The sequence below is a fragment of the Schistocerca gregaria genome, chromosome 4, assembly GCF_023897955.1.
Source record: "Schistocerca gregaria isolate iqSchGreg1 chromosome 4, iqSchGreg1.2, whole genome shotgun sequence".
Classification (NCBI taxonomy): Eukaryota; Metazoa; Arthropoda; class Insecta; order Orthoptera; family Acrididae; genus Schistocerca; species Schistocerca gregaria.
In genome coordinates this window covers 308,387,415-308,410,173 of record NC_064923.1, presented here as the reverse complement: position 1 = coordinate 308,410,173, position 22,759 = coordinate 308,387,415, and the positions used below count along the sequence as shown (strand labels likewise).

General features: G+C 42.6%; 1 protein-coding gene across 1 annotated transcript; it reads left to right on the top strand.

Annotated features, from left to right (window-relative positions):
- The first annotated feature begins 4,251 nt into the window (after nucleotides 1-4,251).
- LOC126267114 (juvenile hormone acid O-methyltransferase-like) lies at nucleotides 4,252-21,620 on the top strand. The gene is made up of 5 exons (XM_049972025.1): nucleotides 4,252-4,298; nucleotides 8,445-8,820; nucleotides 12,143-12,275; nucleotides 12,568-12,715; nucleotides 19,107-21,620. The coding sequence occupies exons 2-5, from the start codon at nucleotides 8,450-8,452 to the stop codon at nucleotides 19,286-19,288; spliced, it is 834 nt and encodes a 277-aa protein (XP_049827982.1). The 5' UTR covers nucleotides 4,252-4,298; nucleotides 8,445-8,449; the 3' UTR covers nucleotides 19,289-21,620.
- Nucleotides 21,621-22,759: the final 1,139 nt, after the last annotated feature.

Here is a 22,759-nt window from a genome sequence, read left to right as displayed (position 1 = left end):
CGGTCAATGTGACTTCACGTGCTATCTCATCCACCGGAGTACTACAGTAAGGCGGCCTGCGTGGCGTTTGGGGGCTGGAGTTGTGAATAAAAAAGTACTTAACGACGCATAGTCACTGGAACAAGATGGTCGTCTCCACAGGTCTTTAGGACAGAGCACTGCGTTGTGATACATAGCAAACATATAGAGATGAACGAGGTATCGTTAGAAAGTTTTTTTTACTGTCTTCTGACAATACATAATGACTTTTCGCTAAAACTTACTATTTGTGGAAATTTTTAACATAAAAGAGACTTTTCACTAACGTATCATTGGCAAAGGAGCAGCATGGATGCCCAGCTTCACACCTATATTTTACGACGATAACTTATTAATCATGAATAAGAGACTCTCTTCATATAATCTTAAAACAAGTACAATTTATTTCTGTTACCTAATAAGTGGATAATTTGTATACGGCATTGCCATAGATCATAACTGTGACCAGTGCGATAGTCCGTTATCTCTACCCGTTGTACAAGCTGCCTTTTTACACGAATACACATTCCAGAACGACAAACATATTTGTCATTGTCGCCTTGCATTGTGATTTACCTATTGCTACAACGGCCTAACGTGCTTACTGGAATGGAAAATGTTTGTCAAGATAAAGTTATAGTTTATATAGCCCCACTGATAGTTCCCGAACTCTGCACAGACATTCCGAATGCAAAATCAATTTTTGGACACATGGAAAAGCATATACAACTATGTATAATAGATTAACGATTATTATTGCTTGTCGTTCGGTTCATTTTTAAAGATGTTTTCTCTTCATTCTTACAACTATCCCAACGACTGTTAGAATATTGCTGCGCGGTGTGGGATCCTTACCAGGTGGGGTTGACGGAGGACATTGAAAGGGTGCAAAAAAAGGGCAGCTCGTTTTGTATTATCACTCTCTCCCCTATAGGGGAGAGAGTGTGGCAGATATGATACACGAGATGGGATGGAAGTCATTACAGCATAGACGTTTTTCGTCGCGGCGAGACCTTTTTACGAAATTTCAGTCACCAACTTTCTCTTCCGAATGCGAAAATATTTTGTTGAGCCCAACCTACATAGGTACGAATGATCATCAAAATAAAATAAGAGAAATCAGAGCTCGAACAGAAAGGTTTAGGTGTTTGTTTTTCCCGCTCGCTGTTCGGGAGTGGAATAGTAGAGAGATAGTATGATTGTGGTTCGATGAACCCTCTGCCAAGCACTTAAATGTGAATTGCAGAGTAGTCATGTAGATGTAGATGTAGATGTACACTTATCCCAAATACTGTCGTTATTTAAAACTACAAAAGTGAGAAAGTCTCGCACGTGTCCGCTAACAGTGTTAATGTATAACATGATTACAAAGATAGCGTTCGTAGCGTAATAAGTTGTAAAAAAAGGAAGATTCCATGTCTGCCATCCCTAAGCACCACAAGAGGTATAAATCAGACATTTACGAAAGAATAAAGTTAATTTTCAAGAACAAGAAACAGATGACAAACAAAGGAAAAAGTGACTAATGGCAGGAGATGTTGCATAGGTACACAATAACGTGAAGTTTTGTTGAGTACGTTCCGAAACAAACTAGTTTATGAATGCGTAGATAGGAAACTACAGAACCTACATTATTTAACGTAGTACCAGATAAGCCACCGTAACTGTTGCTGAAGAGAAACATGCCACATGATAAAAACAATGAAATTGTTTTCCGGCTTCAAAGAAACTAATTTCGTAGTTGTTGGTACATCAGTGCCACAAACGTCAGAATTTTTCCCTACGGACATCTTTTAAGCAAATATTCGTGAACTGGAATCTCCAGCTTGTGCGACGATGAGACAATCTTTAGATTTCGCGCCGAACTCTTGTATATCATAGAAAGTGCCGATGCGAAGAAGAGTAGGTAACTGAAATATATGCTTCTTATGGATGAAATACTGTGTTTATATTGTTTTGCATTCAACAATTTCGAAAGTATTTCTTAATGAAGGTATTGAAGCTTATGTCACTTCTCTCATGAGTTTTGGCTGAGTTTACATTTATTTTACCATTATTCATGTTTCTTTATATTATTATGATGCTTGGAAGGCAAAGATAATGAAGTATTTATTAATCTACGTAAAAAAGAATTAAAAACCAACATTAATCTTGTGGCAAACATGATGTTGTCTTTCTTGCATTAGGGGCGCTGTGATTTTTCAACTGTCAGACGGTAACAGCTTGCATAGGAGGAGTGCCACGACTGTATGTATTAGACTGTGGTAAAAGAACAAAGCGTTATTTTCATTTTTTAACCGTGACTTACTGTATGTAATGACTGTCTGTTGATTTTACAGTGTCCAGCTTATGGTATTTTTTAGGATCCATGGCGCTTTCACCAGAACTATTGGTTCACTTATCTACCTCGGAAAATTTGGAGCTTCTTCTTCCATATAAACTTATACAACATTATAACAAAATTTTTACATTAATTCACAGTATGTAAGAATACACAGGTCACTTAATTAAACCAACAAAATTTATCATTCTAGCATATACCTGTACATGAGGTGGTGCGACACCTTTCGTACGTGACGTATTTGGACCCGTCATAATAGGTACAGGTATATCAAAGAAATTATTTGCTTCTTTACACTACACAGAAAAGACCAAGATTACGACACATTGGTGACATGTTAGAGTTACGTGGATCCATGTACCTGAAGCCCGTAAGGCATCGAAATTTCTAGAGGAGGCTTTTTTCAAGCAGTGGATTTCAAATGGCTCATGCTAATAGGAGTAGGAGGCGAAGCAAAACTGAGCCAATCTCGCGAAAGATCTTTCAAGTGGTTCAAATGGCTCTGAGCACTATGGGACTTAACGTCTGAGGTCATCATTCCTCTAGAACTTAGAACTACTTAAACCTAACTAACCTAAGGACATTACACACATCCATGCCCGAGACTGGATTCGAACCTGCGACCGTAGCGGTAGCGCGGTTTCAGACTGAGGGGCCTAGAACCGTTCGGTCACTGCGGCTGGCTAAAGATCTTTCCTCAAACTTAAATTCCCACATGCATACAGTACAGAAATTTGTGTAATTCCATCTCGTCTTTTTCATACACGAAAAACTGCAAATTACTTAAATGATTCAGAGCAACACTCATGACATAAGGCTAGGTATGCCTGCACTCTCTTGCAGATTCAATATCCCAGCGAGCACTTACTTCAGAAATTAATTTAAAAAAAAAACCTTAGTTATGGTTGTGTTAGCATGTAAAATGTGCAGCTGAGGTTTTGTTACCTTGTTGCTTAACAAAATGCAGCGCGGTAGCAGCTGAAAGCAGTATTGTTTAAGCTACACCCAGCAGTGACTGGTGAGCTTGATAATCGTGAATAATAGCATAAACGCCTTCACAGGGGTCATGTTTATTAATGATGTTTAAAAAAATGGTAGAGGCTATTATATTAATGTTTAGTTTATATGATAGGACTTGGGCGAATTTTACGTGTGTTTTTATAAACAAATGTGTTAACCAGTGACAGTGGTAAACATATGCAATTATAACTGGGGCACTTTCTGAAAGTGGATGACAAGGTTCCCTCCAGACCTGTAGCATACAAATTCTTAAATGTGCAACCATGAGGATAGAACTATTAGAAAATAATTGGGACTTTAAAGCAAACAATGTGATTTTTCTTGTAGTGATGACACTTATTATCTAAACCTAACGCTCAGTTCTTCTCACACAGAGGCTGCTAGACTCCGTCGCATATCTTTATCCTTTGTAACTTTAACTAATTACTAAAGAAAATATTCAATCAGCGCCTCGTTTCGTCTAAAGTTGCATCCAGTTATCTGAAATTACGAATGAGTCTTACTTGCACACGTACAAACATGAAGTAAAAACAGTATTATGTCTAGTCATTGTAAACACTCAGTGGAAGCAAATTTATGCTGAAGGGAGACGAATATATATTGCCGTAGGCTTTAGCCCACTTGTAAAGAATTGTTTGCAGCTGTTAGCTGACTGTCAGTCTAATGCAATAGACAATACCACTTCCTTCGTGACGAGGAACGCTGGGTGATAACGCTTTGGACCGCCTCAAACTGGCGTTTTGTGATCTGGCAGAGAGAAAGTCCCGCGCGGGCGCCAGCGCGGTGAATCACCGCTGCAACGGTTAGCTGGAATTTTGACTAGTCTCACCGTTACCAAACATCTTCGATATAAGAACAAGCCGTAACTGCAGCAGCACCAGTAGAACTCTCATCCTCGCAGCAGTAAGGAGCCTCAAAGGTGTGTACCCTGAGACTGGTGTCACTATGTTATTGCATGTTTTTTACATCTGAAAGACTTGCGGTACGTAAAATATAACTGTCGTTGGCCAGTCCTTGATCACTGAGAACAGCAGGTTCTTTTTAATTCTTATCGTTTTCGACGCAATTACATGTGCGGTTCGCAAAGCTGTTGCCAGTTTAGGCAGACAAATGGCCATATTCAGACTATCAGTCGATAAAAAGAGGAAAGAAAGAACCATCGCATTATCTACAAACTCTGCGAAGTAGTTACCTATGAAATAATAAAAAGAATAAAATCAAATCTAAATCCGCGTGCTGCAAATGGTTTTCATTGTCTTGTCAACAGTACGTAGCGATCGGGGTTTTGTGGACGGAGTGAAACCTCCTTAGAATGATATTAATACATTCAGCTGCTGACGGGCGTTGACATATATCAATGGGGACAGGTGAAAATGTATGCCCCGACCGGGACTCGAACTCGGGACACACAAGGTGAGAATGTGGGTCTAACGGGAGGCGTGTGCAAGATAGGCGCTGCAGTCGCACTATCCTCGGTGGCTCAGATGGATAGAGCGTCTGCCATGCAAGCAGGAGATCCCGCCTTCGAGTCCCGGTCAGAGCACACATTTTCACCTGTCCCCGTTGATACATATCAACGCCCGTCAGCAGCTAAAGGTTGTAATATAATTCTAATTTCGTTCTAGGCGGCTGCAGGTTATCAATGGTGTCTGTTCTTTCGGACATCTCCGAAAGAACAGACACCAAATCCATATATGTGTATGAAACGTCCTTGTCTGTATTCGCGAAAGGAATATCTACTACGACAGATTTTATACTTAAATTCAGTAATGTACGATATTTTTAACAATATTTAAGAACTTAATAAATTCAAAACAGTTTTAATATCTGCAAAGTACTGTAGAAAAAGTGAGAAAATAGTCATTTTTGACCGTAGAAAATGATAGACATACTCATCCACATCTTGGTGGAGTTGCATTTGTCATGATGTCCTCCGTCTGCGCATCGCGAAAATAGTAGCGCCACCTATATGTCAATGTCCGTCCTCTAATTTTTACTAATGAAATGCGAAACTATATTTCTTCTCTTTTCTGCATCTACATCTATAGTCTGCGAGCCATTTAAGCTGTGCCACGCAGAGTAGTTTGTGTACCACATCACTTCCCTCTCTTCCTGTTCCAGTCACGAATAGTTCGTATGAAGAACGATTGCTGGTTAGCCCTCAGTGAGAACGAGTCTCTCTTATTTTACCTTCATGGTCTTTTCTTGAGATATAACTTAAAATAAAATACGAGTAAATTTGCCAAATCATTAAACAGTGGAGCCAGTACGCTGGGATGGACGCAAGGTAAGAGGGACAGGCCTTCTCTTTACACATAGCATTTCCTGTTAAAAGCAAGAGTCCACTAAAGATTGTATCTGACTTCTATCGTAATTCTCATCGTAATGCAACTGAACAGTGTCTGTTGTCTCATTAGGCTATTCCGTCATAACAAAGTGAGTAGATCTACCAAAAGAACTGTAATGCAGCTGTAGACTTACAACACGGGCGTTGGGTTGCTTTGTCAAGCAGAGTAAGAGATTAATCATCATCATCATCATCATTTAAGACATTATGCCTTTCAGCGTTCAGTCTGGAGCATAGCCCCCCTTATAAAATTCCTCCACGATCCCCTATTCAGTGCTAACATTGGTGCCTCTTCTGATGATAAGCCTATTACTTCAAAATCATTCTTAACCGAATCCAGGTATCTTCTCCTTGGTCTACCCCGACTCCTCCCACCCTCTACTGCTGAACCCATGAGTCTCTTGGGCAACCTTGCTTCTCCCATGCGTGTAACATGACCCCACCATCTAAGCCAGTTCGCCCTGACTGCTACATCTATAGAGTTCATTCCCAGTTTTTCTTTGATTTCCTCATTGTGGACACCCTCCTGCCATTGTTCCCATCTACTAGTACCCGCAATCATCCTAGCTACTTTAACATGCGGAACCTCAACCTTATTGATAAGGTAACCTGAATCCACCCAGCTTTCGCTCCCATACAACAAAGTTGGTCGAAAGATTGAACGGTGCACAGATAACTTATTCTTGGTACTGACTTCCTTCTTGCAGAAGAGAGTAGATCGTAGCTGAGCGCTCACTGCATTACCTTTGCTACACCTCGCTTCTAGTTCTTTCACTATGTTGCCATCCTGTGAGAATATGCATCCTAAGTACTTGGAACAGTCCACCTGTTCTAACTTCGTTTCTCCTATTTGGCACTCAGTCCGAGATTAATGTTCAAGGAAAAGCAAACGAAACTATGATTTAATATACAGGGTGTTACAAAAAGGTACGACCAAACTTTCAGGAAACATTCCTCACACACAAAGAAAGAAAATATTTTATGTGGACATGTGTCCGGAAACGCTTACTTTCCATGTTAGAGCTCATTTTATTACTTCTCTTCAAATCACATTAATCATGGAATGGAAACACATAGCAACAGAACGTACCAGCGTGTCTTCAAACACTGTGTTACAGGAGCGAGGATACGTGCATCCACCCTCCGTCGCATGGAATCCCTGATGCGCTGATGCAGCCCTTGAGAATGGCGTATTGTATCACAGCCGTCCACAATACGAGCACGAAGAGTCTCTACATTTGGTACCGGGGTTGCGTAGACAAGAGCTTTCAAATGCCCCCATAAATGGAAGTCAAAGGGTTGAGGTCAGGAGAGCGTGGAGGCCGTGGAATTGGTCCGCCTCTACCAATCCATCGGTCACCGAATCTGTTGTTGAGAAGCGTACGAACACTTCGACTGACATGTGCAGGAGTCCATCGTGCATGAACCACATGTTGTGTCGTACTTGTAAAGGCACGTGTTCTAGCAGAACAGGTAGAGTGTCCCGTATGAAATCATGATAACGTGCTCCATTGAGCGTAGGTGGAAGAACGTGGGGCCCAATCAAGACATCACCAACAATGCCTGCCCAAACGTTCACAGAAAATCTGTGTTGTTGACGTGATTGCACAATTGCGTGCGGATACTCGTCAGCCCACACATGTTGATTGTGGATATTTACAATTTGATCACGTTGGAATGAAGCTTTATCCGTAAAGAGAACATTTGCACTTAAATGAGGATTGAGACATTGCTGGATGAACCATTCGCAGAAGTGTACCCGTGGAGGCCAATCAGCTGCTGATAGTGCCTGCACACGCTGTACATGGTAGGGAAAAAACTGGTTCTCCCGTAGCACTCTCCATACAGTGACGTGGTCAATGTTACCTTGTACAGCAGCAACTTCTCTGGCGCTGACATTAGGGTTATCGTCAACTGCACGAAGAATTGCCTCGTCCATTGCAGGTGTCCTCGTCGTTCTAGGTCTTCCCCATTCGCTAGTCATTGGCTGGAATGTTCCGTGCTCCCTAAGACGCCGATCAATTGCTACGAATGTCTTCCTGTCGGGACACCTTCCTTTTGGAAATCTGTCTCGATACAAACGTACCGCGCCACGGCTAATGGGCATCTGCCAACTTTGCATTTCTAAACATTGCACTGACTGCAAAACCACGTTCGTGACAATACTAACCTGTTGATGCCACGTACTGATGTGCTTGATGCTAGTACTGTAGAGCAATGAGTCGCATGTCAACACAAGCACCGAAGTCAACATTACCGTCCTTCAATTGGGCCAACTGGCGGTGAATCGAGGAAGTACAGTACATACTGACGAAACTAAAATGAGCTCTAACATGGAAATTAAGCGTTTCCGGACACATGTCCACTTAACATCTTTTCTTTATTTGTGTGTGAGGAATGTTTCCTGAATGTCTGGCCGTACCTTTTCGTAACACCCTGTATAGGTCTGTCAGGCGATGTAGCCACGTAAGATTTCCAGGTTGGATCGTCTGCGATCCTTTTCGTATTCTTTTTGACACCGAGCGAAGTGACCAGGAGCTACGCACCATATTGTTATCTTGTCCTATCCGAGGTTGAATTTATTTAGTCTCTAATGTCTCTGGGGGCACCAGCACAACAAACTCTCAGTCTCTTTTACTTGGTTTCTTCGTGTCCACATTGGCTACATACGCCCATCGCCTCATAATGGCAACAGCTATGATGAGAATGACGTTACAGGTAAAATGAACGACGCAGATCTGTACGCCACATCTAGCACCCTTCAGCAGCAGTTTGTGAACAAGGTGCTACGGGACCTGTGGCCGGCTCTGGACTGGCGTTGCGAGCAAGGCGCTGTGCTGGACGTTGGCTGTGGTGCTGGTGACGTCACGAGACACGAGCTGCTGCCACGACTGCCACCAGCAGTCAGAATCCTCGCTGTAGACATCAGCCCCGCCATGGTAGCCAAGGCTGCAGACAGGTTCTCCGGACAACGCCTGCGCTTCTGTCAGCTGGACATTGGCACGCCGCGTATTGAAGAAACCGACGTCTGGAGGCTGGGACCGTTCCCAAAGGTGTTCTCCTTCTTCTGCCTGCACTGGGTCCAGGATCAGAGGTAAGCAGCCTCATCACGCACTGCACTAGCGACGTGATTGGCCGAAAAAGACACGTGAAGTACGTCCCGCTTGAAATTGTTCAATCTGTCACGGAAAAGTGCACTCTTCTTTTTTTTTGGATCTTCTTTCTCTCCTGAATCAGTCCTATCTGATATGTCCCACAATAGCGAGAATTACTCAAGCATCAGTCAAAAGAGTTTTTTGAGTTACCTCTTTTGCAGGAGATTAGCTTTTCTTTAGGATTATTCCAGTGAATCTCAATCAGGCATTTGTTTTTTCGACAGTCAGTTTCAAGCCGTCATGTCGTTTTAAATCATTCTGAAAGCATAAAAGTAGGTATTTAACGACACTGCTTGTGTGACATTCGTGTAACAAAATAAGAATGGGTCTTTATGCCTATACAAGCAAAATATACTACATTTGATTATGTTGAGAGTCTACTGTCGTCCCCTGCATCGACTGTCCATTGTCTATGGGTCTTCATGTATTCGCTTACAATTTTCTGGTACAGCAACTTCCCTATATGAAGCAGCATTATCTGCGAATAGCCTCTCTCTGAGACTGCGATTGTTTGTTGTGGTCTTCAGTCCTGAGACTGGTTTGATGCAGCTCTCCATGTCTCTCTATCCTGTGCAAGTTTCTTCATCTCCCAGCGAGTACTGCAGCCTACATCCTTCTGAATCTGCATAGTGTATTCATCTCTTGGTCTCCCTCTACGATTTTTACCCTCAAAGCTGCCCTCCAATACTAAATTGGTGATCCCTTGACGCCTTAAAACATGTCCTACCAACCGATCCCTTCTTCTAGTCAAATTGTGCCACAAACTCCTCTTCTCCCCAATCCTATTCAGTACCTACCCATCTAACCTTCAGCAATCTTCTGTAGCACCACATTTCGAAAGCTTCTATTCTCTTCTTGTACAAACTATTTATCGTTCATGTTTCACTTCCATACATGGCTACACTCCATACAAATACTTTTCGAAATGACTTCCTGACGCCCGCATGTCGTGGTTGTGCGGTAGAGTTCTCGCTCCCGCGCCCAGGTTCCCGGGTTCGATTCCCGGCGGCGTCAGGGATTTTCTCTGCCTCGTGATGGCTGGGTGTTGTGTGTTGTCCTTATTGTAGTTAGGTTTAAGTAGTTATAAGTTCTAGGAGACCGATGACCATACATGTTAAGTCCTATAGTGCTCAGAGCCATTTGAACCATTTTGACTTCCTGACACTTACATCTATACCCGATATTAACAAATTTCTCTTCTTCAGAAACGCTTTCCCTGCCTTTGCCAGTCTACATTTTATATCCTGTCTACTTCGACCATCATCAGTTATTTTGCTCCCCAAATAGCAAAACTCCTTTACTACTTTAAGTGTCGCATTTCCTAATCTAATTCCCTTAGCATCACCCAATTTAACTCGACTACATTCCATTATCCTCGTTTTGCTTTTGTTGATGTTCAACCCTCCTTTCAAGACACTGTCGATTCCATTCAACTGTTCTTCCAAGTCTTTTGCTGTCTCTGACAGAATTACAATGCCATCGGCGAACCTCAAAGTTTTTGTTTCTTCTCCATGGATTTTAATACCTACTCCGAATTTTTCTTTTGTTTCCTTTACTGCTTGCTCAATATTCAGATTGAGCAACATCGGGGAGAGGCTACAACCCTGTCTCACTCCCTTCCCAACCACTGCTTCCCTTTCATGTCCCTCAACTCTTATAACTGCCACCTTGTTTCTGTATAAATTGTAAATAGCCTTTCGCTCCCTGTATTTTATCCCAGCAATCTTCAGAATTTGAAGAGAGTATTCCAGTCAGACTGCTATACTGCCTTGTTTTTTAATCACAGGCAGACTGTACTGATCTTCTCAGCTTACAGAAGTCAAACTGCTTCTGTAACTTTTGCTTGCGGGAATGTGGAATGTAAGGGTTGTCTAAGGGGTTGCCTGCCCTAAGGCGCTGGATAAGCAGCGGTGCGGCACTCACTTGAATGAGTGTCGAAATCTCTGTACAGGTACAGCTTTGTAGTACTCAAGAAATGTGTGCGTATGTCATGTGACGATGTTGTGGAACTGCGGGTCTCAGAGGGTGCCTACCGCTTGCACCCTGTATACCAGAATAAAAATCGCGATGGCACTACACTCTAAGTTAGGAAGATCAGGTTAAATCGCGTTGCAGATGCATGATTTCCCTAGAGAAGTAATTAATCGGTTCCTAGCAGTGTCAGGACGTTGTCCAGAGCGTTGTTCCACTCCTCTTCGTACTGCGAACTTTCGTTTACGATCTCGAAGTTTGTGGGAATCAATGCCCCAAGTGTAGGAGTATTTTCATCGACGGTCTTTATGCCACTGCCGGGGGCCTTTTAGCGTAGATTCTGAGCGGCGGTGTGTTTGAAAAGTTTGCCTGGTTACTCAGACCACTTGATTTTAACGTTGGGCGTCACGGTTCTGACCCCATTGCAGAGGCTTCAAAATAAGGAATGAAATATGTGTAAGAAGGGGTTTGGGGAGCATCCCAGCATGTGACACGTTTTTGAGCATGCGTCGCCTTGTTGTTTGAAGCGTTGCATCGCAGGGTGCCACACATTTGCACCTTTACAGAAGAAGGTTGTAGGCACCTTTGTGTCAAGTTTCAAACTTCTGATTCGCAGTAGAAGACAGTTACGAGGTTTTAAAAAAGTGGCCCATTTAATTGTATTGCATGTTGTATATTCGTATTATTACGGTATAACAGGAAATGCAGTAAAATGTTTTCAGTCGCATGTCTGTGATATGAAACAGGGGGTGTCTACAAGAAACAGTCCTGTATTAAGATGCAAGGCATTATACAACGGGGAAATAATTACATATGGTGTCACACAAGGTTCATCTTAGGGCCATTACTTTTTCTTGTACACGTTAACAACCTTCCGTCAGCAGCCTTATCAGATGCCAAATCTGTTTTGTTCTCAGATAATACAAACATTACAATAAGTGACAAATCTAACATAGATCAGTTGATAAAAATTTCATGCGCAGCAATAAATGGTTCCTAGCCAACTCTTTGCTGCTTAACTTCTAAAAAATACATTATCTGCAGCTCGGAACTTATAAGAGATTTACCCGCAGTATGTAACTAAAATATGACACGTTTCACAACGTTAAAATCATCGGATTTCAGCTTGAAAATAAATATGACTGGATCGAGCATGCTGCAGAGCTGCTGAAGTATCAGACCAATACTTATGTGTAATGAACATGTTTATACAAATAGTTTTTCTGCTACCTCTGTTCAGCTGACCGTTTAAAAAACAGAGTCATGCTGATATGAAGCTCTTCATTGCAGAGTTGCCATTCAGAACATCAGCAAACTTCTGTCCCCTGGGGGTGAAACTGTCCTGATCATCGTGACCGGCGGTCCCCTCTACATGATGTTCGAAACACTGGCCAGGTCTTCTCGTTGGAGCGCCTACATGACGGTAAGCTGTATGTAATTTATCTATGTTTTATTAGAGCTGTCACGATAAGTTTTAATACTTACTTCTAGTGGAACACAGAGCCATGGAACTCCATCAAACTTTAACGGCTCTCTAACGTAATCAGTCACAGCAAACAAAATGTCGAGAATCCCAACTTGAAACAAAGCATTACTGTGTGTGTGTGTGTGTGTGTGTGTGTGTGTGTGTGTGTGTGTGTGTGTGTGTGTGTGTGTGTGTGTGTGAGCGTGTGTGCTGATCACATTTAAGAATGAGTATGCTTGGTCTGTTGCAGGATTACCGTCAGTTCGAGCCACCCTACCTACGCACGCAAAGTCCAAAGGCCGACCTGGCGAAATACCTGCGTGAAGCTGGGTTATCTATAAAGACATGCCGCAGTGAAGAAGTCAGCTACTGTTCTATGGATGAACAAACTGTTATAAGTAAGTGATATATAAGTCACGGACGACTTGAGAGATGTACGGAAATAAAATTATGAGAATATAGTAGGGTAGTTCACTAACCGTTCATATATTTCTGCTATCTAAATTCAATTATTTTGAAGTAGTGTATGTCACTACAAATAGCTACCAGCAAATAATTGCAAATAAAATAAATAATAGGAAAAGCTAAATTGGGTTAAGAGCTGTATTGGACTTTAATGAAATGCATATTGGATTTGGGGATAACTTGTGAATGTTTTACATTAAATTACGTATCATCCACAAGTATTATTTTATTTTGTGGGCTATGCGAAAAGTAATCTCTGTTTGGCTATAAATAAAATACGGCAATAACTGCAGAATGTTTATACCACAAAACTTGGCTTTGTCCTTTGTACCATGTTTCTCTACCATCGCCGCCCGGACAGAAATCGTCACTGAATCCTCTAAGTAGTTGACAAATACCCTCTTCATCAATATACAACCCACGAAGTCACAGCCATCCCTTGATGAAAAGTTGTATTTTTCTTCTCTATGAAGAAAGTGTGCATTTAGAACCAATTCATCCTACAAGGCGGATTTTGAAGGCGTCCTTTTGGAACTGGGAAGACAGTTTTTATTTACAGGGTGCAAAATCACGGCACTTATATTGCAGAGACCGCAACAGTTGCTGAGTATGCCTCGTCTCAGTTCTCGTAACGGTCGACAGAATGTTTCAGAAGTTCCGTTCCTCGTTCCATACTATCAACAAGCAAGCTTGCTTTAGCGTAACACAAGCGGTGGTCTTAAATTTTATTACACAGTTTTGTTTATTTTATGTTGGTAGTATTACTCCGCAGTTGTCAGTCGGTAGTACAATTCGGTTGTGTAGGCCTTCTCATTGCATATCGCAGCGCAAAAATAGAAAGTCTCAAGAAGCATTTGTGGTTCTCAGAAACGAGTTTTACGTCCCGAAAGGGAAGAGCACCTGCCGTGCATTAGTTGTTTGGTGACGACCTGCTGCAGAATACTCACTGAAAGTTGTGGAAAGTAGTCTGTTCGTTGAAATATCGTGTACCGCTAATTTTCGTTAATTTTTTCATCAGTGTTCTGCCCTTGGACGACCACTTCTGAAATCATCATGAAGATTTCAGCTTTACTCTTAAACAGCCAATCCTACTGATATTCAACCATTTCACTCGTTTCATCTGATACGCAGGTGTAAAATAAAGTGACGATCAATACCAACGGATTTCAGGATTTTGCTGCTGTAAACAGCATTACAACGCGGAATTTGCAATCCCACTGCTGAGTTTCAACAACTCCTACATTATCTAAGCCTGTACAATAAAATGCTTCAGCCTGAAAACAAAGTAAAATAAAATTTATATTTAAGATTTTTCTTTAAGTATTTCATTTATAGCCTCGTGAAAATTGCCACGTCATCAGCGTTTGAGAGTGTTGTTCTTGTGTATACGTTACCGAAATGTCAGTGCTGTGGATTTCGTTTGTCTTTTTCGGTGGCGCAGTCGCAGCAGCTTAGACGCAACACCTCACGCGTACAGTTTGAGTCAGGAGGAAAGAACCATGCTTTAAGGGGTGACGGCATCGGTTGTTCTGAACAGAGAGTTCGACATAAGACATAGACTATCGTATCTCGATAACGGGTGAAGATCACTAGATAAAACATTTTCGTTTTGAGTTTTTCTATTTATTAACTTACGTGCAGAGTTTCAACTACGACTTTAAAGTCTCCCAGAAATGCGTGTTTTTCGCACGTAAAATCCTGACGTGCACTTACGAGTACAAATATTGCCATCAGCGAACAATAATTTCAGCCAAATTAAAATCTTTTGCAAAAGAAATGAATCTATTCGCAGCATTGGCCCGCTACGTCAGATCCGGTTCATCATTCAAATCTCGTTTAACACAATTCAACGTACTACAGTAAGAAAAATGATCGAATGGCTGTACAAAATTGCACGGGTCCGTGCTAAACCAAAAAGTTTTCACCAAATGTTTCTACCTCAGATAGGAACCGAGCACCAAGACCCTCCTTCAAACGGCGATTCTGCTCGTCGCCTTCTCAAATATATTTATTACAGCGCTTACTCACTGTATCAATTATTATTATTATAATTGTTATAATTACTTTATCAGTATAGATAATAGGTACCCGAAGCTTATTCCAATGTTTCCTTAGAAGAGAGTCTTAGAGAATGTCTGGTTGGATGTAAGGATTTGAAGGCCTCAGTCTCACAAGGAAAATTAAAGAAATTGGTAAACAAAATAAGTTGTATAACGCTGTAGCTCATTTTATAGTCTACAGAATGAACATAGATTCGTTTTTAAAAAGCTTCAGTATATCCCTAGGTTAAATGGAAACGAACGTTGATGCTTTAGAAAAATATTCTTCCCTTAAATAGAAATACTTATGAAGCTTCCTGGCAGATTACAAAGTGCCATACCGACTGAACTACCCAAATACGACTCACGACCCGTCCTCACAGCTTTATTTACACCAGTACCTCCTCTACTACCTTCCAAACTTCACAGAAGCTCTCCTGCGAACCTTGCAAGACTAGCACTTCTGGAAGGAAGGATACCGCTGAAACATGCCTTAGTCTCAGTCGGGGTGATGTTTCCGCTCTGCAGCGGCGTGTGCACTGATATGAAATTTGCTGGCGGATTGAAACTGTGTGCCGCACCGAGACTCGAACTCGGGACCGTTGCTAGTCTTGCAAGGTTCGCGGGAGAGCTTCGGAAGCTCAGTCGGACGCCGGCACGGTAGTTTAGCGTGACCGGACGTCCGCCCCGAACATATTCAACGAACTTTATACACTACTGGCCATTAAAATTGCTACACCAAGAAGAAATGGACAAATATATTATACTAGAACTGACATGTGGTTACATTTTCACGCAATTTGGGTGCATAGATCCTCAGAAATCAGTACCCAGAACTACCACCTCTGGCCGTAATAACGGCCTTGATACGCCTGGGCATTGAGTCAAACAGAGCTTGTATGGCGTGTACAGGTACACCTGCCCATGCATCTTCAACACTATACCACAGTTAATCAAGAGTAGTGACTGACGTATTGTGACGACCCAGTTGCTCGGCCACCATTGACCAGACATGCTGAGAGATCTGGAGAATGTGCTGGCCAGGGCAGCAGTCAAACATTTTCTATATCCAGAAAGGCCCGTATAGGACCTGCAACATGCGGTCATGCATTATCCTGCTGAAATGTAGGGTTCCGCAGAGATCGAGTGAAGGGTAGAGCCACGGGTCGTAACACATCTGAAATGTAACGTCCACTGTTCAAAGTGCCGTCAATGCGAACAAGAGGTGACCGAGACGTGTAACCATTGGCACCCCGTACCATCACGCCGGGTGATACGCCAGTATGGCGATGACGAATACATGCTTCCAATGTACGTTCACCGCGATGTCGTCAAACACGGATGCGACCATCATTATGATGTATACAGAACCTGGATTCATCCGAAAAAATGACGTTTTGCCATTCGTGCACCCAGGTTCGTCGTTGAGTACACCATCGCAGGCGCTCCTGTTTGTGATGCAGCGTCAAGGGTAACCGCAGCCATGGTCACCGAGCTGATAGTCCCTGCTGCTGCAAACGTCGTCGAACTGTTCGTGCAGATGGTTGTTGTCTTGCAAACGTCCACATCTGTTGACTCAGGGATAGAGACGTGGCTGCAGAATCCGTTACAGCCATGCGGATAAGATGCCTGTCATCTCGACTGCTAGTGACGCGAGGCCGTTGGGATCCAGCACGGCGTACCGTACTACCCTCCTGAACCCATCAATTCCCCATTATGCTAACAGTCATTGTATCTCGACCAACGCAGGCAGCAATGACACGATACGATAAACCGCAATGTCGATAGAATACAATCCGACCTTCATCAAAGTCTGAAACGTGATGGTACGGATTTCTCCTTCTTACACGAGGCATCACAACAACGTTTCACCAGGCAACGCCTGTCAACTGATGTTTGTGTATGAGAAATCGGTTGGAAACTTTCCTCATGTGAGCACGTTGTAGGCTCGTCACTGGTGCAAACCTTGTGTGAAATCTCTGAAAAACTAATTATTTGCATATCACAGCACCTTATTCCTGTAGGTTAAATTTCGCTTATATAGCAACTCGTCTTCGTGGTGTAGCAATTTTAATGACCAGCAGTGTAGAACAAAATGAGATCCACAAAAAAAGGTGGGTAGAGCACGTGCCCGCGAAAAGCAAAGATCCCGAGTTCGAGTCTCGCTTTGGTACACAGTTTTTATCTGTCAGAAAGTTTCATATCATTGCACACTCCACTGCAGAGAGAAAATTTAATTTCGCTATACCAGATATACACTCCTGGAAATGGAAAAAGCTGCGAAATACTTGGTGCAAACCTCCATGCATGCCACAACTGTTTTACTGTACAACAATGAAAGACTGCAACTACAGAGGAAATTCTCTCTACAATTACGCGCTAGCAATAAACAAAGGTTACACTAACTACACAAACTACAAGAAAAAGTCAGAAGATTCCAGTAAGGCATCCTCGGCTAAGGGTCGACATATGAAGCGTCCCCTTAGAAAAATTTATGCATAACTGTGCTTAAACTGACACAGAATATTTTTTTAGCGCAACGCAATCTGACTTTCAGTACTCCCTACGAAAGAATGGCCCTGACTAATATTAACCTGACTAATACTAACGTTTCACAAATCACTTACCTCACAAAAATATTCGTTACTCAAGCTACTGCAATACAGCGAGCGCCACTACTGCCAGCTAAATAAAAGATTCAAACTACGGAAGGCACTAACTACTGATAGGCATAGTTAGCGAATGAAAGATTTTAATAGAGAACAAACAATGTATTTACCTTAATAGTCATAATATACACTCCTGGAAATGGAAAAAAGAACACATTGACACCGGTGTGTCAGACCCACCATACTTGCTCCGGACACTGCGAGAGGGCTGTACAAGCAATGATCACACGCACGGCACAGCGGACACACCAGGAACCGCGGTGTTGGCCGTCGAATGGCGCTAGCTGCGCAGCATTTGTGCACCGCCACCGTCAGTGTCAGCCAGTTTGCCGTGGCATACGGAGCTCCATCGCTGTCTTTAACACTGGTAGCATGCCGCGACAGCGTGGACGTGAACCGTATGTGCAGTTGACGGACTTTGAGCGAGGGCGTATAGTGGGCATCCGGGAGGCCGGGTGGACGTACCGCCGAATTGCTCAACACGTGGGGCGTGAGGTCTCCACAGTACATGTTGTCGCCAGTGGTCGGCGGAAGGTGCACGTGCCCGTCGACCTGGGACCGGACCGCAGCGACCCACGGATGCACGCCAAGACCATAGGATCCTACGCAGTGCCGTAGGGGACCGCACCGCCACTTCTCATTAAATTAGGGACACTGTTGCTCCTGGGGTATCGGCGATGACCATTCGCAAACGTCTCCATGAAGCTGGGCTACGGTCCCGCACACCGTTAGGCCGTCTTCCGCTCACGCCCCAACATCGTGCGGCTCGCCTCCAGTGGTGTCGCGACAGGCGTGAATGGAGGGACGAATGGAGACGTGTCGTCTTCAGCGATGAGAGTCGCTTCTGCCTTGGTGCCAATGATGGTCGTATGAGTGTTTGGCGCCATGCAGGTGAGCGCCACAATCAGGACTGCATACGACCAAGGCACACAGGGCCAGCACCCGGCATCATGGTGTGGGGAGCGATCTCCTACACTGGCCGTACACCTCTGGTGATCGTCGAGGGGACACTGAATAGTGCACGGTACATCCAAACCGTCATCGAACCCATCGTTCTACCATTCCTAGACCGGCAAGGGAACTTGCTGTTCCAACAGGACAATGCACGTCCGCATGTATCCCGTGCCATCCAACGTGCTCTAGAAGGTATAAGTCAACTACCCTGGCCAGCAAGATCTCCGGATCTGTCCCCCATTGAGCATGTTTGGGACTGAATGAAGCGTCGTCTCACGCGGTCTGCACGTCCAGCATGAACGCTGGTCCAACTGAGGCGCCAGGTGGAAATGGCATGGCAAGCCGTTCCACAGGACTACATCCAGCATCTCTACGATCGTCTCCATGGGAGAATAGCAGCCTGCATTGCTGCGAAAGGTGGATATACACTGTACTAGTGCCGACATTGTGCATGTTCTGTTGCCTGTGTCTATGTGCCTGCGGTTCTGTCAGTGTGATCATGTGATGTGTCTGACCCCAGGAATGTGTCAATAAAGTTTCCCCTTCCTGGGACAATGAATTCACGGTGTTCTTATTTCAATTTCCAGGAGTGTATTTAAGATCAACATTCATAGATGGTTCACGCTGTACCTCATCCTCTTGCATTGCTTTGTGTGTTGCAGATACGATAACTGCGATAAACCCGTTCGTCGGTAGGATTCCGCAGCAGCAGCGGGAGGCCTTCACGCAGGACTGCGTGGCAGAGGCCTACAGTAACGGCACGATACGCGCTGACACTCTGCCGGGCGGCACCGTCTACTCCTTCCCGTACAGCGTCATGTTCGCCCACGCAGTCAAGGCCTGAGCTTGGTGGTTTCTTCAGTGGTGATCTCTGATGATTCGCAAAGCTCATGTTTTGTAACTTTTTTCTTCTATCACGCAAGGAAGGCTGGTCAAACTAGTCTGCCGTTGCAAAACCTCGCTTGCTAAATGTTTATTATTATTGTAATTATTATTTTAATGACTGCAGGGACTATATTTAGAGTTTTATTCCGAAAATCAGAAATATCAATAATATAAAAAGTGTTCTATAAGCAACGGGTGGAAGGAACAGTGGTCTGAGTTCAACACCCGTCGACTGTGGGAGTTATTGGTGAAGATGCACAAACTTGGACTGTATTTTAATTGAGAAGGAAATAGGTTGCCGTACTGGGCGAAGAATCATCCCGACATTCTCTTAAAGTAGGTCAGACAAATGCCAGAAAAAGGCTGGCCGAAATGCCCGAGCCGTTCTAGGCGCTCGTCTGGAACCGCGCGACCGCTACGGTCGCAGTTTCGAATCCTGCCTCGGGCATGGATGTGTGTGTTGTCCTCAGGTTAGTTAGGTTTAATTAGTTCTACGTTCTGGGGGACTGATGACCTTAGATGTTAAGTCCCATAGTGCTCAGAGCCATTTGCCAGAAAAAGCCAAAGATGACAGATAGACAAGATTTGGATCATCAATTTTCCCCTGAGTACTAGTCTACTTTCATAATCACTCTACTACCACACTTGGTTTCTACAACTGGCGATACTAAACAACTCAGTTACATGCCACTATGACATTAGTGTTCTCATCTTAACAACAGATATTTTCTGTGTCTTTATCGCAATTCGGGAGTAAGGCCCACACATTTCCTAGACTGAACGTTCATTAATCGTGTTCCAGACGCATGACAACGCTGGTGAGCTGTCTGAATACGAATACTTAACCAACTAGACCGAAATAACGAAGTGCCAGGAAACTGAACGTGACAATGGCGCCTGAGGTAACCTCAGTCATAGTGTAGTAGTCTGTGAGGAATATGAAAGTTTGCCGAAGCACGTGAACAGTAATAAAACTCGGCGGAGCTATGCTCACAGCAGTGTCAACCAAGAATCGGGTGCTTCTGAGTTTCATTGCCTGGGGTCATCAGTCCCGTTTTTGAAGCTGACCACGTGCTAGCAGAGCCATTATCTCAGCCATTATTCATTCGGTCACGAGTGTTCCATGCTATGACTCAGCACGCTGTCTACAGTGTGGGTTGCTGAGCTGCTCATCCGTACTTATCTACTGATCAAAGCCTAATCCCACAGGGAGACTGATTCGAAATCACAATATTTTTGCTTTGTAATGTTCTGCGCAAACACGTAATATTTTGAAACACGTAATTTTCTGAAACGTGCAACAGCTTCGAGAGTACCCCAGAAAGTAACGCCCCACATTTTTTCTTCTCATCCGACAACCGTCTTGCGAGAGTGAAACGTGAGACATGAACTCTTTAACAGTTCCTGCTTGGGAGCGCAAAATTTCTATTTTCTCGGAGAGACAGCGCAGCTGCAGCGACGTTTCGAAACGGTGTTCGTAAGTAATATACGGCACAAGCATTGTCACTGAGCTTCACTTTGCGAAGAAATAAACTATAGGGGAATATTATGAACCATTAGTGTAAAGTCTATGGAGCAACCAAAGTGGACAAGAGTAGCAAATAGTTATTGAAGAAACGAATACGGAGCAACACTTCCTAGGTGACCCTTGTACAATTTGTTTTTTTAAATTAGTTACGTAAGAATAGAACTGTAACGACACGTATTAAAATCTGACAGTCTCACGAACTGAAGTATTCAGCTTCACATAAACGGCGGTAAAGGGCTGGACACTATGGTGATTTTAGTGTACGTTATAGCGAGTGTAGACAATAATCTAGTCATAGTGGGATTGGAGTTATTTCCACTTTTATTATTTAATTCACGTAAAGGCTGAACGTAGGAAGTTATCTTAACTGTGCTCAGGAAACTGCTACAGACAAAGAACTATTATAGTTACAGAATAACACACATAAGGATTGATATTATAAGAAGTACTGAATTAAACAGCAAGTAAGGATACGTTTTAAGACTGAATAATTGTTAACTATTTTCACCTTAGCTTGTATTTAAAAATTATTTTCTTGTCGCTATAAATACCAAATAACGATACAAGATGAATTGTTTGACTGCTTTTTTATATACTGTTTTGACTTACAGCTACTGAAAATGTATTTTAAATCTTGACATGTCTAACTGTTTTATGAGAACAAAATATTATAATATTTTGTTGATAACTCGATGTATTTATTGTACTCGTTAATTGCTTACTGAAGACAATAAATTTTTCTTTAGGTAAATTCTGAAATATATATGTAAAGTTTTCCAATGCTAACCTTCTTCCCACACACATAAGTAAGCGAAGAAGGAGTTCCGTCTTAGAGTCGAAGCAATTTCGTTCTTGTCCAAATAAAGTGTGTTCGAAATTGACACTTGAAATTCAAAGAATAGTAAGTCGCACAAGCCACTTCAACACGTCACATCGGTCATTCCCTTTGTGGTTGTTAGTTTACACTTTATTCGGGATAACAAACGAGTAAAAGCTGGTTGTTTACGACAGAACTGTCGCAGCAACGAAGAATCACAGAATGGACTTGGAGTCGTATTGCATTCTCTTCACCGTTGCATATCGCCTTCATTAGTCAACTGATACTTACTGCAGTTATTTGCTGTTAAATTCGGCAGGTAGCATATATATTGTTTTGTTTTCGCAGTGTGCGTTATTTTTTGTGTACGATGTCTTTATTCTAAATTTATGAACAACTGAAGCTTCATATAGTGGATAATTTTTATATAATGTATCAAGTAAATCTTTCCATTCTATTAATGAAATTTGAAAGCATTTAGGTAAGGTTTTTTGAACAGACGGCCAATACGTTAGCTTTAAGAGCCTGTGCAAAAATAATAAATTCTTGGTCGACGTAAGAATTGCACCAAAGTTTATAATGAAAGACATTGGTGAAACGGAAGAGTTTAGAGTTCAAGTAGAGATAATTCAAGAAAATATGTTAGAAAAATCTTCCATGCATAAGGATACACAAAACAGGACATGCACTTGCAATTACTATGAATATTTTCAATGGATATGTAGGTTGAGAAACGAAAATAAAAAAAAGCATTACAACAATATATTTTAGCCAAAATACGTCAGTCCAGGTGCTTGCAAGCACTGAATTATAAATTAGAAGAAGAAGTATTACAAAGAAGGAGAAAATTTTCCGGCCAATAAGAAGCACAGAAACCTGCAAGTTAAAAAATACTGACAAAATATGTACAAAACAACGCAAATAATGTGGAAAAGAATACTATTTTTGAATATTTGGTCACATCGAATGTTAATAGCCTAACAGAACAGATCTTTAGGTATGCCTGGGAAAAATAATTAACAACAAGCTGGATTTTAGGAGTTGAAAAGATTAAGAAATGTACGACATGGAGGATGAAGCAGGAG